This window comes from Panicum virgatum, chromosome 3N (genome assembly GCF_016808335.1).
Source record: "Panicum virgatum strain AP13 chromosome 3N, P.virgatum_v5, whole genome shotgun sequence".
NCBI classification, from domain to species: Eukaryota; Viridiplantae; Streptophyta; class Magnoliopsida; order Poales; family Poaceae; genus Panicum; species Panicum virgatum.
This window is the reverse complement of record NC_053147.1, coordinates 12,345,023-12,354,563: the sequence shown is the minus strand read 5'-3', so window position 1 is coordinate 12,354,563 and position 9,541 is coordinate 12,345,023. Positions and strand designations below refer to the sequence as shown.

The 9,541-nt window shown below is 57.0% G+C and overlaps 1 protein-coding gene across 1 annotated transcript; it reads right to left on the bottom strand.

Moving 5' to 3' along the window:
- Positions 1-5,977: 5,977 nt before the first annotated feature.
- Positions 5,978-8,485, bottom strand: LOC120664342 (ATP-dependent 6-phosphofructokinase 6-like). Its single transcript, XM_039943508.1, has 4 exons — positions 8,004-8,485; positions 7,849-7,895; positions 6,622-7,744; positions 5,978-6,517 (listed from the first exon to the last, which is right to left on the bottom strand). Exons 1-4 carry the CDS (start codon positions 8,220-8,222, stop codon positions 6,284-6,286), a joined length of 1,623 nt encoding a protein of 540 aa, XP_039799442.1. The 5' UTR covers positions 8,223-8,485; the 3' UTR covers positions 5,978-6,283.
- Between the last annotated feature and the right edge of the window lie 1,056 nt (positions 8,486-9,541).

Here is a 9,541-nt window from a genome sequence, read left to right as displayed (position 1 = left end):
ACGCATCCGAGAGAATAGCTTGTAAATTGAAATTGGCAAAGCACCATAGGCTCGTTGTTAGTAGGGTGTCTTCTATCACTTAACAATAATCAGACAAAAATATGAGGACTATGCTAAGTCGGAGACTCGAACCCAGACAAGCAGTTTCCACCTTAAGAAATCTAACCATAGAGCTAATATAATCAGTTAACTCTACAAAAATATTTCAGCAGTCATCAGGATATCTAAGAGGATCCAGTGGATTTCATAAATTTTTCCTAAAGCATATAGTAAAACCAACCAACCAAATAGAATAGAATATATCATAGTTATCTATCAATAATCTTAACAAATAAGAGTATATCCGAAACTCTATGGAGTATATCTAGCACCAACAATGGGAATGAAAACATATCCAAGATTTTTTATATGGAACTAAGAACAAATCCGATCCCAGTATGTAATATCTTTTAATCAATTAATGCATGAAGCATCAGTCCAAGCACGAATCCAAGTTGTGTGAACCATGAGATGCCTTGGCAACAAATGAAGATATGCGTACTGAAATATGAGGGCACAATTACCCCCAAAGGGCTGCAGAGCAGCTATATATAGACCCAGCGAGGTGCCCAAGTCAAGCACCACACCTCAAATCCTCAATCGCAACCAGAAAAAAAATTAAAAGATGGCTGGTGCTAGAGTGACAGGAGCGTACCTCTGCTGCCTCATCGTCGTCCTTGTTAGTTAAGCCTTGCGTTGTAGATAGACTTGCATGTTTCCTTTTCTATTATGCATGCGCACGAGCACCGTATTCTGTGGTCGCCGTGCGCGTAGAGGTCGTGGCCGAGAATAGCTCGCCACGGACCTGGGCTCTCAGTTGTGAGCGGCGTCGTGGGCGTGGAGATGGACGCGCCGAAATCACACGACATGCGGCAAATGGCCGAGCGCTTTGCCGTGTAATCTTTGCTTTATATTCAGTAAAGAACAACAGAAAACGTTGCCAGTTCAAGCAGCACCAAACTATTGTGTCCAAGTGATAGTGTGTGTTTCTTGCTGTGAGACCTCATCCTCCGGCGAGCTTGCGACCTCGACGCCAGCGTACATCGCCGGGCTCAGGTCCAACAAGTGGCATCAGAGCCAGGCGGCAGGTCCTAGCGCGCCGCGATGTCGTCTCCGCCGCTCCGTGGCCAGTCCCCGCCGTCGAACAAGATCGGCACGTCGGGCGGCAACAAGACACCACCGCGATCGCCAAAGGGGAAGACTCCGCAGCGCACGCCGTCGCCGAGTCGCTCTCCACCGCACCGCTCGCGTACGCGCGACGCACGACGTCCGCGCACCCGAGGCTCGCGCCGTCCACGGGAAGTCATTGTCGAGCGGGTCATCCGCGAGACCGGCGGCTCCCGCGACTGGCCGCAGTTGACGAAGACCAACTACAACGAGTGGTCGCTGCTGATGAAAGTGAAGCTCCAAGCCCGCCATCTGTGGGATGTCGTTGAGCATGGCGACGGCGACTTCCACGACGACCGCACCGCGTTGGAGGCCATCTGCAGCGCGGTGCCCCCAGAACTGGTTTCCTCCCTCGCCATGAAGGAGACGGCGCACGACGCCTGGAAAGCCATCAAGACGCTCCGCATCGGCGACGACCGGGTGCGGAAGGCGACGGCGCAGAACCTCCGCACCGAGTACGAGGCGATCTCGCTCCGTGATGACGAGACGATTGAAGACTTCGCGCTGCGACTCACCGGCATCGTCCAGCGCTTGGCAACCCTTGGCGATCCAGAGCCGGATGCCAAGGTCGTCGCGAAGTACCTGCGCGTCGTACGTCCAAGGTACAAACAGCTTGTCATCTCCATTGAAACTCTCCTGGACATCTCTGCACTGTCCATCGAAGAGATCACCGAACGGCTCAAGGCAGCGGACGATGTTGATCCAACACCGCCCCAAGCAGCCAGCGGCAAGTTGCTGCTCACGGAGGAGCAGTGCTGGAGAGGTACAAGAAGCAGGACTCCGGGCACGGAGGGTCGAGCTCCGGCACTCGGGGCAAGCGGCGCGGCAAGCCACGCAGCCGCGGCGGCGGCAGCAACTCCGACGGTGCCGACTCGAGCTCAGGTCGGGCCGGGTCAGGTGACACCTGCAAGCGTTGCGGCAAGAAAGGCCACTGGGCCAAAGATTGCCGTGGCAAACTCAAGGTGGAGGAGCAGGCCCATGTGGCCCAAGACGACGAGCCCACCCTGATGTACGCCTTCGGGGTCGTGGAGGAGGATGCATCGTCAACTCTGTCTCCTCTCCAAGCGCCGCCGCACATCCGCAACTGCGACGTCATCGACGACGACGCTCCACCGCGCCAGCTCGAGGTCGTGGAGGCGAAGGTGTTCGCCGCCTTCGACGCCGCCGAGGACCGGGACCCAAAGCGCTGGGTCCTGGATACCGGGGCGACGAACCACATGACGGGATCCCGCGGCGCCTTCTCCGACCTTGACACCGGCATCGTCGGCACGGTGCGCTTCGGCGACGGCTCAGTCGTCAAGATCGAGGGCCGCGGCACCGTTCTGTTCGCCTGCAAGAATGGAGAACATCACACCCTCGCCAACACCTACTTCATCCCACGGCTCGCCACCAACATTATAAGCATCGGCCAGCTCGACGAGGTGGGGTTCCAGGTGCTCATGGAGGAGGGAGTGATGCGGATCCACGACGAGGAGCGCCGCCTGCTCGCCAAAATCCACCGGAGCCCAAGCCGGCTCTACATGCTCGACGCCGAGATTGCGCGGCCGGTGTGCTTTGCCGCGCACGCCAAGGAGGATGCGTGGCTCTGGCACCCCTGTTTTGGGCATGTCAACTTCAGCGCGCTGAGGAAGATGGGTCGAGATGAGCTTGTCCGCGGCATGCCCCTGCTCGACCAGCCCGAGCAGCTCTGCGACGCTTGCCTTGCGGGCAAGCACCGGCGCACGCCATTCCCACAGCGCGCCCTGGCATGTTCCACGGACGTGCTCCAGTTACTCCACGGCGACCTCTGCGGCCCTATCACGCCACCGACTCCGAGCGGTAATCGGTACTTCCTGCTCTTGGTCGATGATTACTCGCGATACATGTGGATCGCGTTGCTCCTCAGCAAGGATGGCGGGGCCGCGGAGATCAAGCGCATCCAGGCCGCGGCGGAACGGAAGGCCAGCAAACCAGTGCACGCACTGCGTACTGACCGTGGAGGCGAGTTCCTTGCATGCGACTTCGAGCAGTTCTGCATCGACCTCGGCGTACACCGTCAGCTCTCGGCGCCCTACTCACTGCAGCAAAACGGCGTCGTCGAGCGGCGCAATCAATCTGTGGTGGGAACTGCCCGGTGTATGCTCAAGGCGAAGCAGCTCCTGGGCGAGTTCTGGGGTGAGGCAGCCACGACGGCCATCTATCTCCTTAACCGGTCCTCTTCCAAGAGCATAGGAGGCAAGACCCCTACGAGCTCTGGACTGGGAGCATGCCAGGAGTCCAGCACCTGCGCACGTTTGGCTGCATCGCGCACATGAAGCTGACGACTCCGAACCTGAAGAAGCTCGATGACAGGAGCAGGCGCACCATCTTCGTCGGCTACGAGGCGGGCTCCAAGGCGTACCGTTTGTTCGATCCATCGACCCGGCGCGTCCACATCAGCCGCGACGTCGTCTTCGACGAGGCCGCCCAGTGGTCCTGGGTAGGAGAGCTCGGCGATGCCGCTGAGGACTTCCACATCCAGGAGGCCACCGCCGGACTACCTCAGGTGGTCACCGTGACCACCTCGTCGACGCCAGTGGCTGCCGATGCATCCAGCTCGACGTCGGCCGCATCGACTCCCTCGCCACGGTCACCGCACCACGACGTCGCGCCGCCGACACCGAGCACCCCAGCACAAGCTGCTGGGCAAGAGCTGGAGTTCGCCACGCCCCCCAACATTGATGAAGCTGATCTGGATGCAGACCATGACGATGCACCACTCCGATTCCGCAAGATCGACAACGTGCTTGGACCGGCGACGCCGCCGGGACAAGCACATCGCGAGACGTCGGAGCAGCTGCTGATGGCCAGCGACACAGAGCCGTCCACATTCGTCGAGGCGCAGAAGCATGAATGCTGGCGTCACGCCATGCTCGACGAGATGACGGCGATCGAGGCGAACAGCACCTGGGAGCTCGTCGACCCTCCCCCGCGGACACGGGCCATTGGGCTCAAATGGGTTTTCAAGGCGAAGAAGGACGCAGCCGGGATCATCACCAAGTATAAAAGCCCGGCTGGTCGCGAAGGGCTACGTGCAGCGCCAAGGTGTCGACTTCGACGAAGTGTTCGCTCCAGTGGTGCGCCTGCAGTCTGTGCGGCTACACCTTGCGCACGCCGCGAACGAGGGCAGGGCTGTCCATCATATGGATGTCAAATCGGCCTTCCTCAATGGCGAGCTGCAGGAGGAGGTCTTCGTCGAGCAGCCGCCGGGCTTCGTCCTCAAGGATCAAGAGGGCAAGGTGCTGCACCTCGTCAAGGCGTTGTACGGGCTTCGTCAAGCCCCGCGCGCGTGGTATGCGAAGCTGGACGGCTCCCTGCTCAGCCTCGGCTTCCGGCGCAGCAACTCCGAGCATGCGGTGTACCTGCGTGGCGAGGGCGCACGACGACTCGTCGTGGGCGTGTACGTCGACGATCTAGTGATCACCGGTGGCTGCATGGGCGACATCGACGAGTTCAAGTCGCAGATGAAGGCCACGTTCCAGATGAGTGATCTGGGGTTGCTCCACTACTATCTTGGTCTGGAGGTAACCCAGCTCGACAGCGGCATCACTTTGGGACAAAGTGCATACGCGGCGAAGATCCTAGAGAACGCCGGGCTGACTGGGTGCAATCCCAGTTTTATCCCCATGGAGCCACGCCTCAAGCTGAGCAAGGAGAGCACTGCGCCCGCTGTCGACGCAACAGCGTACAGGAGCATTGTTGGCTCCCTGCGCTACCTGGTGAATACCAGGCCAGACCTGGCCTACTCGGTGGGCTACGTGAGCCGCTTCATGGAGAAGCCGACTACCGAGCACCTGGCAGCTATGAAGAGGGTGCTGCGGTACATCGCCGGCACTCTGGACTATGGCTGCTTCTACACGAGGAAGGAGAAGGACGCGCACCTCGTCGGTTTCAGCGACAGTGATCTTGCCGGGGACATCGACACCCACAAGAGCACCACTGGCGTCATCTACTTCCTCGGCAAGAACGTCATCACCTGGCAGTCACAGAAGCAAAAGGTCGTGGGCGTGGCGATGGACGCGCCGAAATCACGCCACGTGCGGCAAATGGCCGAGCGCTTTACCTTGTAATCTTTGCTTTATATTCAGTAAAGAACAACCGAAAACGCTGCCAGTTCAAGCAGCACCAAACTATTGTGTCCAAGTGATAGCGTGTGTTTCTTGCTGTGAGACCTCGTCCTCCGGCGAGCTTGCGACCTCGACGCCGGTGTACATCGCCGGGCTCAGGTCCAACAGTCCTCGCAGCCATGTGTTGTTCCTCCCGCTCGTACGAGCTGGAGAGCAAAGACGACATCATGCACCACTGCAGGCACTTCATGGAGAAGCATCTCGGCAACGGGGAGCCTCACCCTCAGAGCGACTGCTGCAAGTTCGTGAGGGAAGCAAACGTCGCGGAGATCTGCCATGAGTTCACGGATGCCGACAGGGCCAAGATCGAGATTTGGAAGTGGGTTAAGATCACGAGGAAGTGCGGGAACCCCCTGGCCGTAGGGCACAGCTGCGCGGACTACGTTGTGCAGCCTCCTGCGAATCGATGTAGTAGTAAGGATTCAGTAAAAGAGAGTACAGTAGTAGAAGGGGTTGTATAATGTAATGATGGATGGCTAAAACGAAATAAAAACATTTTGATTACTGTTTTGACAAAGCGTTTTGCTAGCACACTAATTTTAATTTGCGGATTGGATTACTGTTTGGCCACTACATACTTCTCTCTGTTTTCTCGGATCGGCGCCTCATTGTGATCCTCTGCAATTTCCATCCATATATATCACTTAAATAATAATTAGCCAAAAATATAAGCTCGCGGAAACATAATTAGCCGATACTAATTGGCCCAATTGGTCGTCCGTGAGCGCCGCATAAATCATGGAAAGCCTACAAGTAGAGTTATCCTCCCCTAGGCTTTTGGCAATCCCATTATATATGACATCAACCCAAAGAATGAACAGAAAAGGAAGTTATGAAGAAAACCTACTACAATCACAACCACATGGATCTGGACCATCAATTTTACATCAACATGTGAATGAATTTCTTGACCCTGCTGCGCCTTGCATTTTTCAGGCGGCGCCACTGCAGAGGTGGCCGTTGCCGTTGCCGTTGCACATCGACGGGCTCCTGACCACCAGCGCGTTCTCTCCCTCGACGAGCGGCAGGTGCGGCTCCTCCTCCTCCTGCCCCGCCGCCCCCTCCACGTCCTCGTGCGTCAGGAAGCACGGCTGGTTCGTCGAGCACAGCACCCGCGCCCACATCCGGTCCGTGATCACCACCTTGTTCTGCCTCTCGGTGATCCTCTGCAATTCCCATCCATCCCAACCGGCTGTTAGTTTGAGAAAATCTATCCATGGAGGAGAGGAACAAGAACAACAAATGCTAATTGGATGGGAGAGGGACTCACGTAGAAGGGGATGTAGGCGTGCCTGCCGTTCACCGGCGCGACGGTGAAGCCGGTGTAGCCGGCCATGGCGCCGTGGAGGGCGCTGTGCGCCAGCAGCGTGCAGTAGACGTTGTCGGAGGCGTTGGACGGCACGGCGCGGATCATGTAGGTCGGGTCGATGTACTTGAGCGTGATGGGGAAGCTGGGCTTCCTCTTGAAGTGCTCCTTGATCTTCTGGGACAGCCAGAGGCCGACGTCGAGGAGCACCTTGTTGCCGGAGGCGTCGTGGGTGTCGGCCAGGTGCATGCTCCGGGCGATCAGGTCCTGCCCGGCGCCCTCGGCCACCACGATCACCATGTGCCCGTTGTCGCGGAGGCGATTCTCGACGAACTCGAGCAGGCCGCCCTTGCCCTCGAGGTAGAAGGGCGACTCCGGGATGAGGCAGCAGTCGACGTCGCGGCTGGCGAGCGTGGCGTACATGGCGATGAAGCCGCTGTTCCGGCCCATGAGCTTGACGACGCCGACGCCGTTCTCGGCGCTCTCGGCCTCGACGTGCGCCGCGTTGATGGCGCGCTGCGCCTCCTCGACGGCGGTGTCGAACCCGAACGACTTGTCGATCACGGCGATGTCGTTGTCGATGGTCTTGGGCACGCCCACCACCGCGCACTTGAGCCCGCGCCGCTGCACCTCCTCGTGGATCGACGCCGCGCCCTTCTGCGTGCCGTCGCCGCCGATGATGTACACCTGGTCGATGCCGCGGTCCTGGATGCTGTCCACGATCTTGGCCGTGTCCTGCCCGCCGCGGGAGGTGCCCAGCACCGTGCCGCCGCGCTTGTGGATGTCGTTCACGGAGCGCGGCGTCAGCTCCACGGTGTTGCGCGCGTAGAAGCCCTTGTAGCCGCCCTCGATGCCCAGCACGCGGGTCACGCCGTACATGTCGTGGAGGCCGCAGACGAGCTCGCGGATGACCGTGTTGAGCCCCGGGCAGAGCCCGCCGCAGGTGACGATCGCCGCAGTCACCTCGCCCGGCTGGAAGTAGACGCGCTGCCGCGGGCCGGCGCGCCGGAAGTGCGTCCCCCGCGCGCTGCTCTTGTGCACCACGATCTTCTTCGCCACCGTGTCGTCCGGGTTAACGAAGTACTGCCTGCGGGATCGGAGGAACAGCAGCACGGCTGAGCATTTCGATTGAAACTGGAACCGATTTTGGCGCAATCGCAAGGGGATATTTCGATTCAGATTACTACTTACTTGACAACAGAGTAGGCAGGGTGGTCTTGCAGGGGGTTCGGGTAGCTCTGCAGATGAACAGCAGATCAAGAACATCAGCAACAGCAATCGCAAAGAAATCTTTTTGTTTTCTCTTCTTGTGAAGAAGAAGAAGAAGACTCAATCATTCAACTCACCTTGAGCTCCGGGAGGTAGTCGGTGAGGTGCGGGACGTCCTCGAGGACGTACCCGCCGCTGCCGCCGGCGAGCTTCTTCTTGGCCTGCTGCTTGGGCTTCCTCGCCGGCGACGACTTCGCCGCGGGGGCAAAGGAAGACTTCAATTCCATAAGCTTGCGCTGCGGCGTGGGCGCGATAGCCACCGGAGCCGGCGCGACGACGACGGTGGCGGTCTCCATCGATCGCAGCACAGTATCAAGGAAACACAGGACCGGGACTATTGAATGAATTCGTCGGAATTGCGGGGGAGTGGGGGGAGACTGGATTCTTGTTCTTGGGAGGCTTGGGATCAGTGTGAGAAGGGGAGTAATCGAGAGCCCGATTTATATAGCCGGGGTCTCGAAGGGGGCGGTGGGTGGTGCGTTTGCGGCGAGCGCGTGCAGGACAAAACGGCGGGAGTCGGTATTTTCGGTATCGGAGTCGGAGACGGAGAGCGCGTGGGTTTCGGCCCTCGGATTCTCCGCTCGTTTCTCTCTCTCTCGTTGTTTCTTCTTCTTTCTTCTAATCTAATAAAAAAATATTCAAAATATATATAAATTGGACGCTTCAAACCACTTTGTGAAATAATTTGGCGAATCAGACTGAACAATTTACTCATTGATACCGTACTGGTACGAGAAATTGTGGCACCGCCAAAATCTCCCTGACGTTATTTCCGATATAGGCATTGTAAGATTTTTAGGGGCATTAAGAATTATTCAGAGAGACCTATAAATTATTGGACCCTTCTAATACTTAGTGAAGTATGTCGGAAAAATCACATGATCATTTACTCGCCATTGACTTAACGCTAACTAAAATTGTAGCATTACCAACATTTACAAAAATTATACAAAGAGCACAACGATGTAATTGGTATTCGAAACGGAAATCATACGAAGGAAATAAAATATTTTTTAAAGAACAAATTGAATGTTAAAAAGTTTCATGGGCATGTTTTCCTATTCTCCTCGACCTCAAGAACGGAGGTATAGTGCATATATTTATGAAAGGAAAACATTTCCTCTATGAAACTCTACTAAATTCCAAAAGAATCCCTCGTTGTTTTGACCCGGGTAGCGATTAGTCACGTGGACAACTTAAACCCAACGAGGACGCATCGCGGGCGGCGGACCCGCAATGTTTTTTTTTCCTTTTTATGGAAGACCCGCAATGGTAAGGCGCGGCAAGGGTGACCCATGGCCCCCCATTGGTCAATCACGCAGCCATCAAGCTTGAAGTCAATTAATTAAATGGAGGCTGGAAGCGAAGGGAGCCGTCACCGTCGCCGGCGCCGCCGCAGAAACAGGCTGCCGCCATGGCCCTGCTTCCCGGTCCTCCAATGACGGCAATAGTCCAATCGAATTCCGGTGTCAACTTGGACCCTGATTTGTACGGGGAGCAAAAAAATTGAGTAGATTAAAGGTGAATTTCGTTATTCAAGGGGGTCCTGATGATTCAACTTGGGTACACAAATTCAAGAGCGGCTAGGAGTGAATTTCGTTATTCAGGAGCGTTA

What these genes read in the sequence shown, in the direction of transcription:
- LOC120664342 (XM_039943508.1), bottom strand. Translation starts at nt 8,222, where the DNA reads ATGGAGACCGCCACCGTCGTCGTCGCGCCGGCTCCGGTGGCTATCGCG. An exon ending in ACTACCTCCCGGAGCTCAAG is followed by an intron (nt 7,896 to 8,003) that starts GTGAGTTGAATG and finishes GTTCATCTGCAG; the next exon opens with AGCTACCCGAACCCCCTGCA. An exon ending in ACGCCTACATCCCCTTCTAC is followed by an intron (nt 6,518 to 6,621) that starts GTGAGTCCCTCT and finishes TGGGAATTGCAG; the next exon opens with AGGATCACCGAGAGGCAGAA.